Consider the following 25,202-nt stretch of genomic DNA (forward strand, 5'->3'; position numbering starts at 1 on the left):
TAATATTATAATATTTTGCATAATATTAAAATTTTTTAGGATGATTTTGAAAGTTAAAAAAAAATGCATTTATGTAAAAAATCTTTTGTAACTTTATAAATGGCTTTACTGTCACTTTTAATCACTTTAATGCACCCTTGCTGAATAAAAGTTGTTATAAAAGTTATTAATTTGCTAAAAACTTTTATTGACCCTTTTGAACTGATGTGTATGTATGTGAACAAAGAACGGAAATGTGGATACCTATAGGAAAGAAAACTCACAAATGGCATCTCATTAATAGCTCATTTGTTTTTCTTAGACGTCACTGAGGTTGAATGAGAGCAAACGGACACTTCTTTTCAGACTGAAGTGGTTTCCAGGGTCCAGTGAAATTTTGAAATCTTAATTTTTAAAGAAATGTTAAAGGTTTAATATTATAATTGTGTTAATTTTTTTTCTCCTTACTGAATTAAGTTGAACTATAAAAGAGAAAAAGAGTGTAATTTACCTCTGGATATAGACTATTATTCACAGTATTAGCTGTGAGAGGAGAATATATTATTTTTATTATTCAGTGGGGTGAATCATCTCCACTCTTAATTGCAAAACTCTCTAGAATATTCTACACACATTCCTCTCATACTACACCACTCCCCTGTTATCCTTATTTAGTAGGCTATATTACACAAACCTTAAGTGTCTCTCCCTCACTTTTTATCTTTGTTTCATGAGAATACAAAATGCTCTTCATGCACATTACCCTAATATCCCTCATATCATGCAGGCACAGTGCACAGGCTCTCATGTCGCCCATGGCCTCAAAACATTAGCCCCACTAGTGCTAACTCACAGTTAGCCGTGGAATATCTCTCAGTTTTTGTAGCCTCCAAAAACTGAGTGCTCCATCCTGAGGTCTTGTTTATCTCTTCATTTTCAGTATAAAAATATAGCTGATTTGATCTGAAAGCCCCCGAAGGTTTCTTTGGGAGAGTCTGTGCCACATCAGGCACAAACAAGAATACATTTGCAAGTTCAGAGACGCTGTTTTTATTTTCTAGGCATTTATTGGCTGTGAAAGTGCTGTAGACCGTGGGCTGAGGGTTTGTTTCCCCAGCTGCTGGAGGTATTTCATCGGCTTTGACTCTAGTAGTGCAGATAGTCTGTTGTCATCTCTCATTCACTTCCTTTTCCTGTCCTGGGGTGTGTACACATGCACAGACACACACAGCAAACACACTCTTTATGTGTCATATGCACTGCGGCCCCCCTCAAACCATCACAGCAGCTGGAGATATCAAATGCAGTTCAGTAGTAACACAATATGTTTTTCTATTTGCATGTGCCATTTTCAGATTTTTTTATCAGGTCTGTCATCTCACCGTAGCATTTCCTGTGGAGTAACTTGCGTGATAGTTCACTGCAGTGTGCATGTTTGTCTTTTTCATTAGATTTTGAGCTGTGTTGATTTTAGCAGCTTGATCTTGATTCCTGAAAACCACACAAAGAGATCCTGGGATGCGTATGTGTGTGGGGTGATTTCATAATTTGTGGAGAGAGCTGTAGTAAGGCACATTTACACACTGATCTGCGTGGGTTTTCTTAGTGCATTTTTGCACTGAGGATTCCAAAAACAGAATCTATGTAATGTCTTCCGGCTCTGTGGTACTATAATGGCGCTTTTCCACTGCATGGTACGATTCGGCCCGGCACGGCTCAGTACGGCACCGCACGGTTTGGCACGGTTTGTGTTTCCACTGCAGTTCAGTACCGCTTTAGAGTGGGCGGGATTATTCACATGTGGTTATAGTTGCGCCGCCTCTACTACCACGACTCCTAAAAAAAACGTTTTCATTCTGCGTCGCCCCATCAAGCTCTCGCTGGATCCGCTCCTCTGCTATCAACGAGAGGAACGTCTGTTCTTCCGCAACAGACAACAAAACGTTTTGGTTGTTAAAAAAAGGTGCGCTCGTTCAAAACAGTTGCGTTCGATCCTTCGCTGGCTGTGCTGATTTAAATCTAGCGGTTCTTTTGTGTTTGTGTCGCAAGTTCAGTGACGCAGGTAGTGACGATTCTCTCCGGCCAATCCGTGATCAGCAGAGTTTACACGTCACGTTTTGGTAACGGTACAGTTCACTTGGAACCCCAACCGAGGTGGTACTAAAAAAAGTACCAGGTACCAGGTACTGTACCCAGTGGAAAACCCCCAAAAAGTGAACCGTACGGAGCCGTACCGTGTCGTACCATGCAGTGGAAAAGCGCCATAAGACAGCGTAAAGAGCACAGGAAGTGAGAGGCTGTTGATGGGATGAGCTGTTTAAAGTCAACATGAAACAGCATCCGGGTTGATTTCACTTTAGTAATGTGATGTATTCTAGAGTAAAAACAAAATTAACAAATTAAAATAGGGTCTGTATTGTTCTCATTTTACCTAGTTTACCTCATAACTGAAGAATTGGCAAGCTTTCAACTCATAAGTGAGAATTTGATTTGCATTGGTCACAGGAAGTTGGAATGACAGGAAGAGGAACTATTCAACACAAGTAATGCATTCTGGGAAATGACATGATTTTCCACAAAAGTTTTTTCTATCTATCCATCTATCCATCTATCTATCTATCTATCTATCTAGGTAGCTAGTTATCATTCTCACTTCTGGTAAGGCTTATAAACCTTCAAGCTTCAAGGCTTTTTAGATTATTAACACATTGGTAATGCTTTTAACACAGGAAGTGTTCGTCCTGCTACTAAACTTTCAGCCTCTGCGTTCAATACTTGGATGGTCTGAAAACATAGAAATGATAGATTCAGTAGGTACTGACAATGGTACTGCCTGATGATGGGTTATAAATATATCATTGTTACATATGGTGCTTTTCCACTGCATGGTACGGCACGGTACGGCTCGGGACGGTTCACTTTTGTGGAGAGAATCGTCACTACCTGCGTCATTGAACTTGCGACACAAACACAAAAGAAGCGCTAGATTTAAATCAGCACAGCCAGCGAAGGATCAAACGCAACTGTTTTGAACGAGTGCACCTTTTTTTAACAACCAAAAAGTGGCTGTTCCCCCTGTTGAGGAAGTACAGACGTTCCTCTCGTTGATAGCAGAGGAGCGGATCCAGCGAGAGCTTGATGGGGCGACGCGGAATGAAACATTTTTTTAGGAGTCGCGGCAGTAGAGGCGGCGCAACTATAACGACATGTGGATAATCCCGCCCACTCTAAAGCGGTACTAAACTGCAGTGGAAACGCAAACCGAGCCGTGTCGTGCCGTACTGAGCCGTACCGAGCCGAGTCGTACCACGCAGTGGAAAAGCGCCAATAGAGAGCCCTCCAAACAGACCCAAGACTGTTTCTCCTCCACCGTTTGTCATCACCAAGTGTGGAAATCAGAGACCGTCTGCATTTTTTAACTAAGTACGAGAGAGAGGGAGAGAGGTGTTATAGCAGTATCAGACACATATCACATGGAGCGTCCTAACGCCACTTAACACCACTGTGAAACAAGAGCTGAGTCCAGTGTCAGGACCTGTCCAAGCCTCCAGTTACTCCTCACAGAACATGTCACCAGCACAATACCAGAGCGATTACAGGAAGGAACATTTAGGACAAAAATGTAGGGAGAATACAAAACCTCCTGCTTCCCTGTAGAGAAAAATGCCTGTGTTATGGATTGTTTGAGATCCATTATCATTGTCAGGCACATTGATTTACCCACATTGGGCCTCTTCACTCCATACTTCATACAGCAGTGAGACAACTTTAGAGCCTGTATTTGACAGTGACAAATGACGCTTTCTGCTCGCATTTCTAGCAGGAGGTACCTTGCTTCATTTCAGACCCCTTAGCGGTTACAGTGTGGCGCTTTTAGTCTGGGTGATTTCACTTTGATTTTGCACTCTCCATCCATCCATGGTATTGATTATGTTTTTCTGGGCTGCCCATTGCAAACTCTTTGGAGGGAAACTATTGAGGTCTATTGAGAATTAATTGGGGTGTATTGACAGTAGCCAAAAGAGGACCTTTCTTCTTCCCAGGGGGTTTGGATATCGAATATGTTCAAGCCCCTCTGTCTTTCCCAGTGATCCAGCTCATTGATTATTATAATGCAACCTAAGGCCACCACTTCAGGTAATTTGTCATAAGCTGCTAGTGATTATATTTTTTATATCCATAGCTGCTCAGGCACCACATCAGCCGTCAGAGTTTATGAATATGTACTCAATATCTAGTTCACGACATGAGAAGCGTCTGCTGCAGTGAAAGAAGATGGCAGAAATGTGGCCCAGTACAGTGTTCAATGAGAATCTAATAAAGCTGACGAGGGGACTCCAAAGGGGCTTTCAACTTCTCTTCCTTTATAGTGGCAAACTCTTTCTTCTTGTCTTTTATCTCCCTTTGTGAGGAATCGTCTCCCTGCTGGAGAACGCGAGCTGAGGAAAGCAGCAAATGAAAAAGAGGTGATGAATGATCTAATTTCACGCTGACATCTTGCCAGTGTTTTACCATAGTAACGTGGAATTGCATTGCATTTAGTCACTAAAGGAATGAAAGGGAATTTTGTTGATGTAAGGCAGATACATTTAGATAATTAACCAGCAGTTTTCGTCTAGTTGATGGTGGGGATGTGAAAAAACTTAATACTTTGATGCATTTCTTTCTTCTGTGAGACACGGGAAGATATTTTGAAGAACTTTGAATGGACAAAACAACACTGAAACATTTTTCAAAATATCTTTTGTGTTGCCCAGAAGAAAGAAAGTTTTAACAAGTTTTGTCAAGATTGTTTTTGATATATATATATTGGTTGATTGGTTGACCATCGTCACCCATACCTAATTGGACTGATGAATGTGATTTTATGTCGTTCTTATCTTGCACTCACATTTAACATATACTGGTGCTCCAGCTGGAATTTGTGTCTAATTCCCTCAAGGTCAGGGTCAAAGGTAAAGACCAAAAGCCCTAATGGGTGGAAGGAGAGATCAGATGCCACTTTAATTTTGACCTCCAGTGGAACATATGTACACTAAATGTTGTAACACTCTCTAATTTCTGTTGGTCTGGAGCCTACAGTGTTTGTGTGTTAGTGTTTTCAGCTTTAATTTGTGCCCATTCTTTTTTGTTTTAGATGTAGTTGTATTATTTCCTGCCATTAGAAAGACAACTATTAAAGGTTCCCTGTAAAAAGCACTACAAAAAGATTTCTCTCTCTGTGTATTTCTATTAGTGGTGCAGTGAAACAGCAAAGGGACATTACAGTGTGATGAATTATTTATAGAATGTGCAACAGTAATGATGATCAGTTAGGGCTCTGAGTTCTACCTTTAAAGGCTCTCTGGAATACTTACATTTACATTTATTAATGTAGAATACGCTTTTATCCAAAGTGACTTAAAAAGGAGGAACATTACAAGTGATTTATCATTAGAGCCAACAGTATTTGCACTACACAATAGCAGATTTTATATATGGTAGTCGAGTACACAAGCTAAAGCAGAAGTGAAAAGCAGGAAAAAAAAACAGACTTGAATCTGATTGGCCACTTGCAACATTCTACAGTAAAACATTTTTCAAATAATCCTTCCTTCCTTCCTTCCTTCCTTCCTTACTTACTTACTTACTTACTTCCAACCAACCAACCAACTAACGAACTAACCAAATCTATATTTGATAAATATTTTTATTTGGAGTATTAGATTCTGTTTGGTTATTCTGCAAACTGTTTAATTTGCAGGCAGTGTTTACAAGTGATTTATCATTAGAGCCAACAGTATTTGCACTACACAATAGCAGATTTTATATATGGTAGTCGAGTACACAAGCTAAAGCAGAAGTGAAAAGCAGGAAAAAAAAACAGACTTGAATCTGATTGGCCACTTGCAACATTCTACAGTAAAACATTTTTCAAATAATCCTTCCTTCCTTCCTTCCTTCCTTCCTTCCTTACTTACTTACTTACTTACTTACTTACTTACTTCCAACCAACCAACTAACGAACTAACCAAATCTATATTTGATAAATATTTTTATTTGGAGTATTAGATTCTGTTTGGTTATTGCTGCTTATTTAATTTGCAGGCAGTGTAGTTTCATGGTCTCTTTTTTTGGGGGTGTAATGATCATTGGACTGTTTAATTGACCATTTAATTGATGGTTTAATTGGCAGCTAATCTAGTTTCATGTTTTAAATTTGACTCCATTGTCTCTTTTTTATTACATTATAAAATAATTTAAACTCAAATCAATATTTAATGTGCGCATTTTTGGGGAGTAGCTGGCTAGCTAACAAAAATATGTTCTAAGAACGTTATGCGAACGTTCCCATTAAATTATTGAAACGTTATTTCTAAATGTTCTCTGAACATTAAAAATGTGCGTTATTTAAATGTTTCCAAAATGTGCTTTTTCAACCAACTAACGAACTAACCAAATCTATATTTGATAAATATTTTTATTTGGAGTATTAGATTCTGTTTGGTTATTCTGCAAACTGTTTAATTTGCAGGCAGTGTAGTTTCATGGTCTCTTTTTTTGGGGGTGTAATGATCATTGGACTGTTTAATTGACCATTTAATTGATGGTTTAATTGGCAGCTAATCTAGTTTCATGTTTTAAATTTGACTCCATTGTCTCTTTTTTATTACATTATAAAATAATTTAAACTCAAATCAATATTTAATGTTTATTTATGATTCATCATTATTTTTATTTGGAATAATTGATTTTGGTTGGTCATTATGCCTTCAGATTTTGTTTTATTTTATTTTTTGTAATGAGCATTAATCTGTATAATTGACCGCTATAATTATTTGGCAAGCAATTTATGTTCATGTACCTCATATCACTCCACAGTCTCTTTTTTCCTCACATCATAAAATAATTAAATTATGGACAGTCAGTCATCAATTATCACAAAATAAACCTTTTCACGATGATATGAGACCACCTCAGTCACCTTTATTTTGTAATAATGACCTCATTATACATTGTCCCTTACTTTTTCCAGACTGAAAGAAATGTAAATGCTTTTTGCAGTCCTGCCTGTATTAAAGTCACAGTGCCATTTAACAATACTCTAGATTCACACTGCCTGCCATCAGAGGCATTTTGCATATCAGCAATGCTATGCATACTATGTAAAGTAGCCTCTAAAAGACCACATGCAGTGAGCGCTCTCTTTCTTCCTCTCTCTCTCCTTCTCTCGCTCTTCCGGTCTATTATCTTTTTCCATTTCTTTCCCTCTTTCTCTCTCTCTTTTTCTCTACAGTGGGAAGTGTCTTGAGTTGAGCAAAGAGCAGTTGCATGCAGGAAGAGCGATAGTGGAGGAGGGAGGGGAAAGAAGGAGGGTGTTTGCGTAAGCTTGTAGGCAGATAACAGACCCAACCACAGATGGTAGAGCGAGTGAGAAAGAGAGAGAGTGTGCGCGCTGGTGTGAGAGAAGGAGGAAGGGAGGGAGGTGCAGTACGTCAGTTCTCTGCTCACTCAGTCACTGTGAGGCAGGTTGATTTTCTGCCGTCTTTCTAGCAGCCGTCACAGCCTCACTGTGGACTGGAGACTTCTGCATCCATCTCAGCCGGCTGAAGGAATATTCAACACAATGTCCATGCAACATTCTCAGATCTTTAGTGCTTTTTACAGCAAGACTGTGTGACTGTGTGCCAGTTGGTGGACGCCAATACAAGCAATTTGTGTGCAGTGACATGCTTTCCTCCACCCTGGGCTAATTTTCTCATCTCAAGCGGTCGTGGGTTTAAAGAACCAAGCTGTCGGCTGAATAGAGTGGGAGAAGCTGCTTCTGTTCAGCTGCCTGTTTGTGACCTGTGGAAACAGGAACTGAACATCAGATACCGGCCGCAACGCTAACTGAGCGTCAGCCTGCAAGTTTCGGAGCTCATTTCCGGAGGCACGTGGAGCTCTGGCCCTTCATCTGAACCTGTGGTCCCCCGCTCCCAGCCCATCCTCCCCTTCCCAACCCTGGAGCCTGGAATGGTGCGTTTGGTCACCCAAAGACCCGCATAGGGAATCCCTCAAGCTGGATCCGTCTCCGCAAATGACCGGTAGCAATAGCATGAGCAGTGGGTACTGCAGCCTGGATGAGGAGAGCGATGACTTCACCTTCTTCACCGCCAAGACCTCCTTCTTCCGACGGTCACAAGCAAAGCAAGTAGCCAAGGTAGTGTATGAATGCGAGGCTGATGGAATTGTGAAGATTGAGCGAGTATATCCACACCTGATATAGAAGATGTGCACGGAAGCGTGTACACGGAAGTGTATTTTTTCTTCATGTTTCTCACCTGATGAACTGCTGCGTTGTAAGAAATGTGTTTTGGATACATTCGGAACAGGTTTATGACCTGATATGTTTTGAGTGACAACATACAAAGACTGTTTTGGGTTTTATAGCATTTTGTTCAACACTGTTGAGGTTGTGAAAGTTAGATGAGATAGGCTGTAGAAAAAGATTTTCCTACACTCTCAGAAAAAAAAAACTGTATAAAATCTGGGGTGATACCCTTTCTAAAGATACTAATATGTACCATTTAAGTATTAACATATATACTTTAGACACTAATAAGTAAATTTAATGTACTAATGTGGAGCCTTTAGAGGTAAATAAGGTACAAAGGTGTACCTTTTGAAAGCATACTGCTACAGCTTTTGTACCTATGTGTGTGTATGTGAGTGTATGTCTATGGAAACACTGTGGGTAGAAACCTTGTACTGTTTAGAGCAACTAACACTAGCTTTTAAATGAAGAGTCTCTCAAGGACTAATGATTGGATAAGAAAGAAGCTTATCTGTTGCTTTTCCTTGCTGTCACTTAATATGATTTTTATGGCAGCCATTTAACACTAGTGTAAGGGCTGTGGGTATGATTCCCATGGAATGCATGGATGGATAGAAAAATGTATACCTTGAATGCCCCTTAAGTCGCTTTGGATTAAAGCGTCTGTTAGGGCGACTGTCGAAAGGGGGTTAAGTAGGTGGAGATTGCACTGTTAGGTGTTAGGTTACTCAAACTTACAATGATAATATGAACTTAAATGAGTCTTTGTTCCACACTAATTTAGTAAGTAGGCCTATTTCACAATAGAGCTGAAGTATTCATTGGACTTATGTTATATAAGTTTCATTTACTGTAAGGTTCATGTATTTGCATTAATACCATCCACCGAATGCATTAAAGCAAATTGCTTTTACTTCAGCTCATTACCTGCATATCTTGACCTTTATTATAGACTCTTTTAAGCATGGCAGTGTACATAGAGTGCACTCTCACACTCTCAGAGCTCTCAAATGCTGTGAGGGGAAGGAAATGGCTGCTGATTGTGCCAGAAAGGCCTGTCCTTCCCTGAATCAGAGAATGTGTTATTTTACAAGACCCCATAGCTTTTACACTGACTTCCTGTTACTGTAGGCCTCTCTTAGGCCTCTTAGACTTAGATTTAGATACAGTTGTTTAGTGACCAAAAAGTCAGTCAGAATTGAGCTTTAATTAGATTGGGTCTTATAAGCTAGCTAGCAAATGCAGCTGTATTCTGAACACCACAGAACTGGAAATAGGCTAATATTTCATGTCCTTAAAGACTTCAAATTTCACTCCTATACCTGAGCTGACCAGCCTTACATCACTTTCTGCAGTATCAGGTTTGGAAAGAGCTTCTCAGGATGTGAATTATTTATCCTGTTCGCATCTCTGTCTGGACACAATGTGAGCTGCCGGTTTGAGGGCATTCAGTGGACACAGTTTAAATATTGTTTTTTGTTTTGTTTTTGGTTATTAATCTGTTAATATATTGTATTGTTCAAACGTTTGGGGTTGGTACGATTTTAAATGAAGTCTCTTATGCTCATCAGGGCTGTATTTATTTGATCACAAATAGAGTAAGTACAATAATATAGCAATTTTCTTGAAAATATTATATTTTACTTTAATATATTTTCAAATATATTCCTGTGATGGCAAAGCTGAATTTTCAGCATCATTATTCCAGTCTTCAGTGTCACATGATCCTTCAGAAATCATTCCAGTATGATGATTTGCTGCTCAAGAAACATTTCTTATTATTATCAACGTTGAAAACAGTGCTGCTTATTATTTTTTTGGAAATGATGATAATTTCTTTCAGGATTTTTTGATGAATAGAACATTTGAAAACAACAGCATTCATTTGAAATATATATCTTTTGTAACATTATGTCTTTACTGCCATTTTTGATCTATTTAATGTATCCCTGCTGGATAAAAGTATTAATTAAAAAAAAAAAAATCTTACTGACCCCAAAACTTTTGAATAGTACAGTAGTGTAAGTTTTGAATGCTGGTGTTGTGCTGATGTCCCTAACAGATTTCTTAATTTGCTTAAAAGTAGGCAACAAAAAAAAAGTTAAAAATCTGAATCTTTTTGAGACATTTCTTGTGCTTTAGACCATCACTAAACCAGTTTAAATTAGCCTAACCCCCCAAAAAAGTTCATGCTGGTCTAACCTGGTGTTTCCAGCAAGGCTGTTATGGTAGATCAGTGTTGCCAGACGTACGATAATTATCGTATTTGTACCATAATTTTGACCTCTGTACGATGTACGATCAATAATACCAAAATGTATGATCATTTCAGAATTTTGTGACACCAAATGATAGTCGTTGTAATCATAGGGCTTCTATACTCATTGATCTAGCTGTGTGGATCCTACTGTACGTGTACCTTCATGATTGTGAGGAGACTTGAACGTGTTACACATCTTTCATCTCATCTCACGTCTTCTCGACCAATCGTCGTGGAGAATGACTCTCTCTCATGAGCACAAGTTAACGTTCCTGCCGCACTTAGGTCAGTTTTTTTCAAAGCTGAGGTCGATAGTTTAGCAATAAAGTATAGAAAATTAGTGCTGAAAAGGATAAATAGCTGTAACATCTAGATAAATAGCTATATTCAGAACGTTTGACTTGTGTACGATAATTTTCTTCCAAATACGATAATTTTGAACTTCTGGTACGATACTTGGACATTTCCAATCTGGCAACACTGTGGTAGATTGTTTGTGTATTGTGTTGCTAGGTGCAAGGCGTTACTTCTACAGTTATTTCAGCTATTGGTCAGACGTTTGATTTATATATTGGACTTTTACATTGTTTTGCTTTTACTGAACAAAAATAAGTGCAGTTTGAATAGGCAGTCATAAGCACACCGAAGGTGAAGTTAGCTTGTCCTAATTCTTATTAGCATCTCTGGAAGTCCTCTTAGAAGAACCCCAGAGATGGATAAATGGGAGATTAGCTTACGTTCTCGCTTTAGTGTGCACATTCTTCTTGTCAGTTATGGGATTAAAATTGCTTTATAGATCAATAATACATTTCCGATTTACCTCGCTGGGTTAAACGTAGTAGACAGAAGGCTTTTAAACCAAGAGCACTGAGTAAAAGTGCCTTTATAAATGCTGCTGCTTCTGTGTTCAATAATTATTCCAGAAACTCATTAAAGACAACTAAATTTTTAGTTAAATTTTTGTTAGTTAAATCAGGTAAATTTTTGACCCAAATGACAGCTATTAGTGAAGGGAACAAACAATAAATAGCTTCCTCTTCAAGGGCAGAATTTAACATTTGAATAGGGAAAGTCATGCAAACACGAGGCAGTTTGCTCAAGGTTTTGCACTCCATGAGTACTGAAAGTCATGAGCCATCTCATAAACCTTTGTGTGATTGAAAAACGTTTATTATGGCTCAAATCTGGTAGATGTTGCAGCTGTGGTGCCATTTCGGCAAATGCCTGCTTAGTTGGTAAGCTACAGCAGAATGAGTCAAGTTTTCTCGTTTCTAAACTTTATAATAGCTGTTTAATTGAAATGCTGTTCAAAATCACATAGATGCTGATTGCTCAAAATAAAAAATCTGTGTACCAATCAGCTATAGGGATGCCATGAGTTAATGATGCATAAAAAAACAGGCCCAAGCACAATGCATCGATAATTAAGACCTTCATTATCAAAGGCATTTGAATGGATTGATAGCATAGGGCTTGTGTTTACTGGTGTCGTGGGCTCTGATGATCTACGCTGTTTATTCAGGCATGCAGATGATGGGCTTTGCATTTGTGCAGGGCTGCAGAGAGGGAGGGGAGAATCTCCTACGGCACACTTGACCCAGTAATGAGAGAGAGGGAGAGAATGAGTACACATGCAACGTGTGGGAGGGAGCAGATCACAAGGCATCATTCCTACACTGCGGCAGAAACAGCAGAGAGACACAAGAATGATCAATTAAAAGCATATAAATCTTTGAAAGATACATATACTGTAATTAGACTCCCGTTTGCTTACCTGTATCTGACTAACCATGGTTGATTTTACTGCAGCTAAAGCCAGTGCATTAAAGTACATTATCAATGCATTAGCACTAACATTGTATAAAGAGACTTCCTCTGAACATCAGGCTTCCCTAGAACTGATGTCGGCTAACACTTGCAAATCTTACTTCCTGTATTTTTTGTTAGTGCAGTTCTCACGGTGATACGCAGAACATGCAGCATCTAACCAAATTATTATTGGTTTGAGGCCATTCAGTAGGTGCAGACGTAGAAGACTTGCACATTGCCTGAAACTGACACTAAGGGCATCGTGTTCCCTAATCAGTCGGAGTAGCCGTGTGCTGTGCTTAAGGACACCTGCCTGACATGCAGTGATGACTTCGAGATGACACTCCGATAGCATTTACAGCCATGCCCTTTTCTTTCGTGTCATGTAGGCTCTGTAATTTGATATTTGCTCAGGTCATGCCCCAATGCATCTTTATGTACATGGTTAACACCCTCCACTTGGGCCTTCTATGACTTTCTTTCCTATGTTTGTTTAACTCTCATTTTGATTTAAAGAATGGCCTGGAGCATTTAACAGTGAAAGTCATTATTCAGTAGAGGAAAGCGTATTGTTCAATTCATACAGATTAGGTAGGTTTTTATCTGTTTGATTGCTCAAAGCAGGCTTACTTGTTGTTTCCTAACCCTGTTTATCAAAGAAATGTTCTTCCAGACATTTCCGGTTCACCACAAAGTGCATTCTAGAGAGAATTTTAATTGATCAAAAGTGACAGCAAAAAGATTTCAGTTTCAAATAAATGTTTTGAACTTGGAAAAAAAATTTATCACGTTCTTGGCAACTTCCCGAAGTGTGTATGTGTTTATATATTTTATATATTTGAAAAAAAAAAAGGCCAGAACAATGTTTTGCCAGACATTTTTGATTCACCACAAGGAGCGTTCTAGAAAAATATGTTGTCTGCGAGACAGCGTTTTTTGTGCATTCACAGGATATCCGGGTCACGTTTGATGTCGCTTCTGCTCACTCACTGCTAAAATCTGAAAGGTGCGATTCACAGCTTTCTCACATCAGGTGATTTCTGTCTTCAACCTGAAAGGAAATCGTGTGTCTGCAGCTGCTCTAACATGCATTTCTATTGAAGCATAAAACCTGCAGTGAAGCGTTTTTTCAAACTAACTAATCAGGGTTTGTTTTTTACCTTTAGTGAGGAGGTTCGTTTCAGAGAGGTGGTGCACTCGTGCATGTGTAGCTCAGATGTGGGTCAGCTCTCTGAATGACAGCAGATACTGTGAGCCTCAGTGAATAGACAGGAGAGATCCCACACATAACCCACCCACTTCACAATCACACACACTTATGATGCCCTTTATTCCAATTACAACTCCCACGCTCACTCACATACACTCTTACACACTTTCTCCAGCTGAAAACCATGAATACACCCACAGACACACACTTCTTTGCTCTTTGGTTGTTACAATAAAGGACTCTTCCCTCTCACGGTGTTTCAAGAGAAGATCAGAGCTCATTCATATAATCATACTCAAAATGTGAAGATGATGGGATATGATGGCCGAGCTTGGATTGCTCTTGGATGTCGTGTAGATACATGTGCAGTCAAACACATACAACATGAAATAAACCATCAGGAGCAGAGCGAACTTTTAAACTGGTCTCCATTGTTTTGCCCATTGTTCCAAAAGGCCACTTTCTCTGCTTTGGATGTGAGGAAGGGAGGGAGAAAGATATATTTAGCAGCTCACAGTCCTCTGGTCACAAATACAGGAATTCCTGAGAGATTTTGGTTGTGTGCACCAAGGGATTCAAGTTAGTGGGAGAAGAATGAGGATGCCATAAAAATCTAAATTGTAAATCTTTGCTTGTCAACATTAATAAAGAATATCAGAGCTGCAAATTGATTGTGGAATGGTAGAGGATTTGTTTTACTAAACGTTGGTGGGTGTGTAAATCTGGTTTATTGACCAGTAATAGATGGAGGGACTGGAAGTTTTAGGGAAAAAAAAAAAACTGTCATTATTTTTGCAATACCGTTTGGTGCCACTAGGGGCACAGAAATGACACACCTCACATTTAATTGACATTAAATTAATGTTGCCTTGCATAAAAAAAAATTATGGTACAAAAACAAGCTTCATTTTCTCTATGCACAGTATAATTTTTTACTATTTTTTCCTTCTTTGGTTGAACTGACACAGATGTGTTTTTGGATAATCTCACACAATTGAACATTGTCTCTGGTCTACGCCACACAATACAAAACAGGTAAATTTGAAGAAGTGAATGTGACTTGTATTGCATGAGCGATTGCACATAATTCTGAACACTTCTCTTCACAGAACACTGACTAGGATGTCACAGTGGCACACATAGCCAGACATAAAGTGATTAGTTTTCTTTGCTTTTAAGTTTCTTAAGGACAGTTTATTTAAAAAAAATTTTAATCCTTCCTCGTCTCTCAACTCACAAGTATAAGAGTGTTAAAACAGATGTTTTAAATGCATCTCTGATTTAAAATTAAATAGTAAAATGGCTCCAGAGTCCAATTCAATGAATCAATTCCAAAACAGATTAATCTGTGTCAACTCTAGAAAATGGTCACTGAAATCATTGAATGGCATTTTTCATATTTTAAAATGTTTTGGTGGTGCAGAGACATTGGTAGATATTACTGTTCATTGTGTTATTATTATGTACTCTAACATTTGAGCTTTAACAATAAAATAATTAAATAACATTATTCCTTAGCTAATTTAGCGAAACAAAAAGTGCGTTTTACTTGTTTCATTGATCGTAATAGCAACAATGCCTGAAATGATTGAAGAAAAATCTGCAAAATCTGAATATATGTGGCTATATATGTAGTGCTATTGTGCAAAAGTAAGTCTGAGATCTAAAGCAATTTATCCCCTCATTGAGGATTTTGCATCGCTTCTTTTGGTGAGACGTTTCTTTCGTGCCACCACATACCACAAGACGCAACAGCACAAGTGCAGCAGTATTGCACATTTCCTGTCTGCAGATTCTGTCTTTCATAACAAGCTTCTCATTTGAGAAAATTTCTGAACTTTCTGTCCATTGAGGTTATCCATGTCAGGCAGTTGTAGTGTGTGGGCCAGGCAGAAGTTAATTTGTTTGCTAAGCGTCCAGATCAATTCTTCTTCCTCTCCGCTTAGGCTTAATGTTTGTGTGTTCATGTGTGTATGAGTGGATCTCTTTCTGCTCAATGAGACATAGAGCTGCCATGCTGGCGCCACAGGGATCTCCATGAATAAATGATCTTGCTTTTTTCATTCTTATTCTTTCGTCCCAGAAAAGAAGAGAGAAACTCACTTTGCGTGCGTGTATTACGGGGGATGCAGCTAGTAGCTAAAAATACCTCAGACAAAATCTTTGTTGCTAAGGCTTGTTCAGCAACTGTCACACCCCATAGAAAACCCCTCCAAGAGAACCGTTTCTTTGTCACTGGAAATGATGGCGTATTTAGTGTCACATGCCCTGTCATCATTCCTTCTGCATTATTTCTACCTATTAGAATGAATGTGTGCCCTACCAAGGTTTTTGTCATATAAGTGCTCGTTTTTAGATATTTGGAGGACAAGATTTTTTTTATTGCCTTTATTTGAGAAAAAATACATTAAAAACAGCAATATTGTTATTATTACTATTTTAAATAGCCGTGAATTATTTTAATATATTTAAAAATTGGATTTATTCTCGTGATGACAAACCTGAATTTTCAGCATCATTACTTCAGTCTCAGTGTCACATGATCCTTCAGAAACCATTCTAATATGATTATTTGGTGCTCAAGAAACATTTCTTTTTATTAGCATTGTTGAAAACAGTTATGTATATGTATAATTTCTCTGTAAAAGCCCCTTTTTCATCTCTTTTGTCCTGTTCTGTTAAATTCATGGAAAAAAGGGGAAAATAGCACATTCTTTGAGATTTGACCACACAAGAACATTAAACGACAGGTGTTTCTCCCTGTTGTTTATTGATGAATCAATATGGATTGGTAGAGCGTTCCTCAGAGGCCAAAACTGTCTTTGCATAGACTCTAGTCCTGTCTTGATCAACCTGGATTTGTTTAAAGAAGTCTCAAGAGGCATTCAAACTGTTACTGCCATGCTCTACACACACACACACACACACACTCTCTCACACACACACACACACACACACACACACACGCGCGCACATACACACAGACAGACAGACAGACAGAGAGAGAGAGAGATTGGTATCTCAGTGAGTGACATTGTCCCCTGTAGTTGATCAATAAGAGTAGTAGTAATGTTCAGACTTAGAAATATAAACATATTATAATGCCTGTTGAAGATATTGTTACACTACCGTTCAAAGGTTTGTGGTCAGTAAGATGTATAAAAGTTTCCAAAGAAATATTAGGCAGCACATCTGTTTATATTACTGATTTTACTGTATTTTTTATCAAATAAATGCAGGCTTGGTGCAGGCTTGGTGAGCATTAGAGACTTCTTCCAAAAGCATTAAAATCTTACCCACTCCAAGTTTTTGAACAGTAGTGTATGTATTGCTAAGACAAGCATCATTGTTCATAAGTGTTTTCTGTGGAAATACTGTAAATTGTCAATTTAAAATCTCCTAAAGTTCATTTTACCAATATTTAGCAGTACTCTTGCGAATAGATAACAGTCATGGATTAAAAGCCACAAAACTCATTTAAAGTTGTATGTTAAAGGCATTAGAGTCATCCATCGAGTAGATCTATTATTTAGTTCAGCATCATGTATAGGATCTCCCATCCTCCCATGTTTCGCTCAATAGAAATCCAGCAGAAGGTAGTTTCTTCTTCATATAAGCACCATACGTCACATAATAGCTTCTTGTGAAGGGCAGATAACTGATTATCTTGATAACGTAAGTGTCTGTAATCTCAGCAGCAATCAGTTGTCCCCTCTTCCTCCCCGAGAGATGTTCTGTTCTCTTGACACTCAATACCAGGGGTCAATACAAAAATAGAAAAACTAGAGGAACTACCTCAGAGGAACTCCAAAAAGCAAAGTTCACTAAAAATGCAGCTAGCTGAGAGTCCAACCAATGCGACTAAAACAGTACCTTCACGTCAGTTCATCTGTACTGTCATGTTACGTCATGCTTATAATGTCAACATCAGCTTTTACGCAGTGTTGATGTTTTTTTCTACCATAGCTCATTAATACCTCACAAGGCCTCTACTTTGATATCAGGATGCCTCATCTAACCTTGTTTTTTATCTTGGTTTTAGGATGTGACAAAAGAGGAAGAGGAAGAGAAGCCAACATCCCTCACAGACGATGAGATTAAAGCGAAAATAGATGACTACAACTCCAAAGTGACGGAGAATGGAATGACATTAGTGAGTAATGATTTGTCAACAAAGCATGTGCACTCATTTGCAGATAATTTGAGAGTTTTACTGTGAGAAATGACCTGACTCAAGTTGTTTTGTTATCCCCCAGAGCTCAGATGGCACATACACTGGTTTCATAAAGGTTCACTTGAAGTTGCGTAGGCCTGTGACTGTATTTTCTGTGGATGAGAAGTCACCAGGACCATGTTCCTCTTCTGATAGTTCAGATAACCGCACATCCTTCTACCTGCCCAGCGATGCCGTTAAACAGCTACACATCAGCAGTACCACCACGGTCAGGGAGGTCATCCAGGGCCTGCTGAAGAAGTTCATGGTACAGGATAACCCATGCAAGTTCGCCCTCTACCACCAGACCCGTCGAGACAGCCAGGGTAAGCGTTCAAATGAAGATGAAATATACTGTAGTATTGTACAATACTACTATAATACTAAGGTGTTGTTTGCTTGATTTTTCAGATCTTTTCCAGAAGTTGCCATTATCAGAATGTCCACTCTGCTTGAGGCTGTTAGCAGGTCCTGATCTAGAGAACTTGTCCTTTGTACTCAAAGAAAATGAGACTGGCGAGGTTGAGGTGAGCTTTTCTATTCTGTCTAAATGTGTCATTTTTTATTTTTGTAAATTTTGCCTACCACAATAAACATTATCTAGTATTTTAATCATTAAATGAATTCATTTAACATATTTAGGCTGTGTGTCCACCAAAGCATTTTTGCTCGAGGCTAGTGTATTTTTTCAATGGGAGCTCCACATTTTTTAAAATCTTTTTCACGCTGAGCGCTGAGTGCTCGGGCATTTTTTTCTCTGCGCCGGGAGTTGAAGAATGTTCAACTTTAGGTAAAACGCAGCACTCATCACTGTCACTTTTTAGTCAGCCGTCCAATCACGGTGGAGGAGGGGCGGGGCAAATACCACTCTAACCAACTGTCACTCATTCGGTTTGTGCTACGACTAAACAACAATGGAGGAGAAGTTAATATTTCTTGTCTCTGAGTATTCATGTCTGTACCAAATGGGATTCCCGGACTACTACAAATATTGATATGAAAAATAATGATTGCAACGATGCGTCTGCCACAGTACGTCTGCGGATATTCTGTATAATAGCAACCAAAGAGTCATAACTGAAAAAAACACTGTGCCGCAGAAGCACTCTCAAACGCTCACACCTAGGCGTTTTCAGCAGAGCACCTGGCATTTTCAGCTGGCTAAAAATGCTTTAGTGGACACACGGCCTATTTTACTTTTTTTTTGCAAATATATTTTGTCTCTTGCTCAATCATTATGGCAATAAAATGCTTTTTATATTCTTATTCTTATTTATTTATATTTTATACTTTTTTTTTCACCTGATCTATCATTATGAATATAAACTCATTTTTATATTTAATCACACTTTTATCCAAAGCAATTTACAATGCATTCAAGGTACACATTTACATTTTATCAGTTCTTGTTTTTCCTGGTAATCGAAACCATGACCTTTGCCATACTCTGCTGTATGAAGTGCAGAAAACTCTACAAAGCAAAAAAATACAAAATAAAATAATTTATAAATACATTTTTAGCCTGCTTTATCATTATGAAAATTAAATTCTTGTTATGTTTTTTATTATTATTATTCATGATAATGTAATTTATATGTAAATTATATATAAATATAAACATTTTCATAGGCAAATCTTCCTGTTTTCATTCTTTGTTTCCACTGAAACTCTACAAAGCAAAATTAAACTTCCTAATATATATATTTAGAAAATATTAAATACAATTGAATAAAAGTCATGCAATTAATCTAACACATGCCAACAAAAACATATAGGTTTAATAGACAGGTCTGTTTTTTTTTTCTGGCTAAAATTTCATATGTCTGGCTTTATTAATAAGGTGTTCTGTCTTTTTTCAGTGGCATGCATTTTCAGTCCCTGAGCTGCAGAACTTCCTGATCATCCTGGAGAAGGAGGAGAAGGAGCGTGTGCGGCAGGTGGAGCAGCGTTACGCTGCCTACAGGGAGAAGTTGCTACAGGCTCTAGGTCAGGTCGAGAGCAAACCGGGCTAATGTAAGACACAGAATCTCCTTCACCCCACTGAGCCAACACCGGGCCAGCCTGGAGGACCAGTAGCCCAACGGACGAACTCACAAAACCTCCACTCAGGACTTTGTACAAGCTCTCAGCATGCTTCTGTGACCTTTAACCCCCAAAGACGGGCAAAGGGATCGAGACATGACTAAGATGAAGAGGAGGTTTAAACTAAAGATTGGTACTTCAAGAGTAATCCTTCTCTCTGGAAATGGAAGGCTGTTGAAAGCCCAGGAGTATGGTAGTTTCTGGCAGTCATGCTTTTTGATATCTGAATGGGTTTTGTTTAGTTTTTTCTTGTTGTTTTTACATTGACCCCGTCTGTCTGTGTTTTTTACAAGCTGCTGCTATTGCTGCTACTGCAAGTGTTACTTAAAGCATGACTTTCGCTTTGGTCTCTCTGCTTGTGTCTACCGCATGTCCTCTATCAGGGAATATCTATATGAAAGAGCAGAGTAAAAAAGCACTTCCTGTCCGAAAAAAGTGGGGAGACTTAAGTTATAGAAAATATGATGCCTGCAAGATATCAGAGGACAAATAGTAATCTTGTCCACATATCAGATTATACAGTTCATAAAAAATTATAACATACTACTGTAAAAAAACAAAAAAAAAGAGTTATACTGTTTATACTGGAGATTGTCTTAATATAACTATAAATGTACTGTATTACTGATAATGTTTCACCCTACAGCTCAATATGTCAAAATATCTCTTTCTTTCTTTCAATTTAAATTACCAAAATGGCTGTGCATCTCTATGATAAAGCGGTCATGAAACCCACTGGCCACTATATCTATAAAAAAGTGTTTCAATAGATCTGGGCTGCTGAGAATGTACAGATGCAGCCATTTTGAGCTCCTCTAGAAATATGAAGTGGCCCCACGCTGACTGTTACTCTCTGGAAAGACCCATTGTCCTTTCAGGTGTCCCATGAAAGCTTTTAGAAACACTCAGCACTGACAAATCACCTCAGTCTCTCAAGTGCGCCACCAGTACTTAATGTGCAGGGAGCATCAGTGGACGTGAGGATAGTAGGCTGTGGTTATCCGGTAAGCTTTTCGGAATCATTTCGGCTTTTAGCACATACAGTAATACACAAGGTCATGTTAGATTAGAGGGCATCTCCTCGATCAGCACTCTGAAAAGCTCTGCGGATCCCAACCACAAGCATCTCAATCTGTATTACACCAAAGGAAAACAGAACAAGCTCCCCTTATTGTAATTACAAAATAAAGCTTTTATAAAGATCTTCCTGCTAATGTAAAGTGGAGTCAGGATGTCTGTGATTTGCACACCAACACAAACCACTGAGTGGTCCGCCAGTATGTACAGGAGTCAATATTATTCTGTACAGGGAACATGAGATGGATGTAACTTTTTTGTTGTTGCTGCTTTTATTGTAATAATAAGCATTTAAAGGGATATTTGTAATGTGCATACTTTCGTCTGCTGAATTGTGGAGGTGCATGTGAATTGAATGTATCTGTGACACTGAGGGAATTTATTATTTGTGAAGAGCATTCAAAAGCACTGAAGCGGTTTTCCATATTGGTCGGGAATAACTGTGAACCTTTCAATATGATGTTCCAGGCACTGATATTTCTCTTCTCCCTTAAAAGCACATTTACGTCCCAATCTATTAAAGAACCATGGATTTCTAAACAGGACATCTTTAGCAAGCAGTTTTGTAATGGCTAAGTTATCATTTGGATTGGTATGTTTGTAGAGGCACTTTAAAGTCATATGTTTCCATTTGAACCACTCTGCCCTATGTGCTCTGCCTGTATATTTTGATCTTGTATGGGTACACGTCCTGCTGGACTGGAAGTATCACTTCCACCCTTTAGCAAGCGGCAGGGCCTTGTATGTCTGCTCAGGTGGCGCCCCCTGACAGCCATATTCCTGCTGCAGTGCCTTTAGTCTCCGTGTAGCTTATCTTGACCGTGTACTGTACATATGCTCTAGATGTCTGGCCCTATAACTCCACGTTGAGAGAGTTCCCACACATTCAGTGGCAGCAGCCAGGTGCTTTCAATGTCTGAGCTATTAAGTCCATGTGAGACTTTTTGGGACTAGTGTTTAAAATGTTGAAGTGTGTGTGTGTGTGTGTGTGTATGCGTGTGTGTGCGTTGGTTTAATTTATTTTTTGGTTCAATTTCAGTGCGTGTAAACTTGAATATGTGGACAAATCAGTACTATTGGGCAATCTTTTTTGTTTTGGAGAATCAAATGTTTCAAATGTCTAGTAAGCTGTAAATATACTGAAGAATTAAATAAAAGGTCACCCTTTCTTGGTGATGAGTCTGTTTTGTTTACATTGAAATAAATGAAGCCACTAACTGGGGTTACTAACAATTCTGTAGTTTAAATTATAAATAAAAATAAATGTAATTTTAGAAATAATATGATTTTCTCAAAGTTATAAATAAAATAAAGTTGATTAAAGTACGTTTTACAAGTCTTCCTACTTAAAAATCTCATGTTTTTTATTCATTGTGTTCCTTGCTGTTTATTTGTAATTAGTTGTGAAATTTACTTCTGAGTGAAATTGTTACTACACCAATCTTTTTTCAATGTACCAGCAATTCTGTAGTTTACATTATAAATAAAAAATAAACATATTTAGAAATAATAATAATAATAAACAAATATTTAAATTGAAATGAAACAACTAAATTGGGTTACTAATAATTTTGTAGTTTTAATTATTATAAATACGAAATAAATATAATTTAAAAAATGGTTTAAGAAATCATTTATGTTGTATTTAAACTTAAATCATTTTAATTATTATAAATACAGATTTATAATGTAAATATTAAATAGCATTCCAGATGCATGATATTACATTTTCACCTTTTTTTTTTTTTACATTTTTACCTTTAAAAATCTATTTACTATAAGTGTTTTACGTACAATGCTGCAATAATGGAAAATATGGCAAAATAACATGTTGTGGTAATATTAAATTCTGCATCACAAACATATTACTGTTGGTGTCTGGTTTTATGTGACTGATATAAGAAGTTAGCATTTTTTTATTTTATTTTTTTATCTACAGAACATAGAGTAGTTTTACATCAGTACTGTAGTATCATGGTTGCACAAATCATACACAACCAGCAGAGGGAACCCTAATCATGTACAGTAGTTCAAATGCAAACATTTGCTCCAAGTGCAAAGGATGTCCAAAGATTTTTTGTAATTGATTGAAGCATAATTATAGAACTTGTAATTTGTTAGATACTTTGCATACTAAGCTATGTATTTATATGGTACTGTGTAGCAGCACAGACAGCAAGGCACAAGCACTATGTTGTCACAACTACTCTGTTGTGTCTAAAACAAATAAGCCTGCATTGAACGGCAGTGTTAAGGGTCAGATAGCGCACGTGTAGTGTATTGTGCACATTTGTGTACACATGGCATATTACAAGAAAAACATGTTACTTTCAGTTGTAAACTTAGTTTGAACCGGCTCCACGCTTTAAATAAACACTCAGTAAAATCCACCTACAGGTTTAACAGCATGCCCATACTTGGAAAAGTCTTGCAATATTTTAAGGACACCCAGAAACCTTTTAAGTCACCACAAAAAGACAGCAGTTGTGAGTGTCCATCATAATGTTAATGAGCCCTCATAAGGTGCAAGTGCTCACCCGTCCAGTCTGCTACTGAGAGGTCAACCTGAAAACAATGTCAATATGTCATCTGAAGACACAAATATAGACAGGTCTCAGCTTCCCCTAAGACTGACAGCTAAGAATAGCATACTATGGCTGCGGTCCTGTTGTAAGCACACCCAATTTAGCTTGACATGTCTCACCATATCACCCCTGTCACCCCTGCATGTGCTCTTCTGCCTGTGTTGATATACAGTGGGTACGGAAAGTATTCAGACCCCCTTAAATTTTTCACTCTTTGTTATATTGCAGCCATTTGCTAAAATCATTTAAGTTAATTTTTTTGTAAAGAGTTTGACAACAACACCAGACTTGCCAAGACAATTTCAGATATGCAGCACAGCTTAGGATAACACTAGGATTGTTGTGTTTTGATATTTTCCATTTTTATCTTGCAATAAATCTTTGTTTTGGAGACTGCCATTTTAGTCGTGCTATCTATTTTTGGTTTATATTTATAATTTTTTACTTCAAAGTTCAAAATTTGAAAAAAAAATCTTCCACTGACATTGACTGAATTTTTGCTATTCAGTGATGCCATCATAATTACATAATTACATTTATTTGCATACAGATTTTTTTTTAAATTCCCATATGTGGCTCTGTTTTGACTCCATAGGTCTTTTTTTTTTGCTTTGCAAAAAACACTGGAAATGCAAATCTAAACGTAAAGAATGCAAATGCAAAAAAGCGCCAGTGTATAAAACCAACTAAAAAATTTAAATTCCTCTTGCAATTTTCTGTCAATCTAAAATATGTGCGGATATATTCCTCCTGGGACCCAGGCATAGGCTTTTGTCCTCTGTAGAGGACATTATATTTTAATGAATTTCTCTGAGACCATACATGCCACAGTTTTAAGTCTGGATGTCCTGTACAGAACACATTCAGGGATTTTTAGGGATATCAAATGTTTCGAGGTTTGATCATAAACACACCTTCTCATTGTTCTTTAAAAATGACTGATATTGACAGAATGATCCAATTTAGCGCTCTTAGGGAAATATGATAATATTTTGTCATTATAATTTAAATCTGACTAATTTTCAAATTGTTTGTCGTAAATAAATATTTCAGAAAAATGTTATGGGGTTTCAAATCGGAATTTGACGTTTTGTTATGAAACGTGGGCATCATTTTCACACATGCCTTCTGTAGAGGACACCAGGACAAACGGCATGTCAATCAGGCATTTTGGGGAGACACAACAAGTCAATAGGGAAAGAAATTATAGATCAATATTCCTATGAAATATGAGATATTCTTACGAAAATGTTGCAAAGTTATTACTCCCATTATAACACTTCATTTTTCATTACGGTTTGCCCCATGAACACATGCAAATTAGGTGCAGTGTATAGATACATTGAATAAAATGGGAATATCAATTTATTGACATTTTACTCACATATTGCATAAAGCAAAATATTATATCAAATCATTCTGTTATATCTTTCATAACATAGTTGAGAAACATCTTTGTACAAAGTTTGGTTAAAAATAGTCGGAAACCTAAAAACTGATTGGTGAATGAAAAAAATAAATAAATCATTGTTTTTGCCTATACATGCCTTTTCATGTCCATTTATTTATTTATTTTAATAACTTAGTCCTGACGTCCTCTATGACATAGAATAAAATGTGAATAAATATATATATATATTTTTTTTTTTTTTATGTATGTTTCCCTACATTTGTTTCTTATGCACCACCCA

At 37.7% G+C, this 25,202-nt stretch overlaps 1 protein-coding gene across 1 annotated transcript in view; it reads left to right on the top strand.

Annotated features, from left to right (window-relative positions):
• The window catches only part of LOC107739278 (ras association domain-containing protein 5-like), a 42,790-nt gene extending 20,682 nt beyond the window's left edge, over positions 1–22,108 (top strand). Inside the window, exons 3-6 of the mRNA XM_016551341.1 lie at positions 17,597–17,707; positions 17,811–18,093; positions 18,179–18,294; positions 19,627–22,108. Coding sequence (XP_016406827.1) covers positions 17,597–17,707; positions 17,811–18,093; positions 18,179–18,294; positions 19,627–19,779 — 663 coding nt within the window. The 3' untranslated portion in view covers positions 19,780–22,108. The remainder of the gene's footprint in view (positions 1–17,596; positions 17,708–17,810; positions 18,094–18,178; positions 18,295–19,626) is intronic.
• Positions 22,109–25,202: the final 3,094 nt, after the last annotated feature.

The sequence above is a fragment of the Sinocyclocheilus rhinocerous genome, unplaced genomic scaffold (genome assembly GCF_001515625.1).
Source record: "Sinocyclocheilus rhinocerous isolate Xijiao unplaced genomic scaffold, SAMN03320098_v1.1 scaffold14, whole genome shotgun sequence".
In the NCBI taxonomy this organism is placed as follows: domain Eukaryota; kingdom Metazoa; phylum Chordata; class Actinopteri; order Cypriniformes; family Cyprinidae; genus Sinocyclocheilus; species Sinocyclocheilus rhinocerous.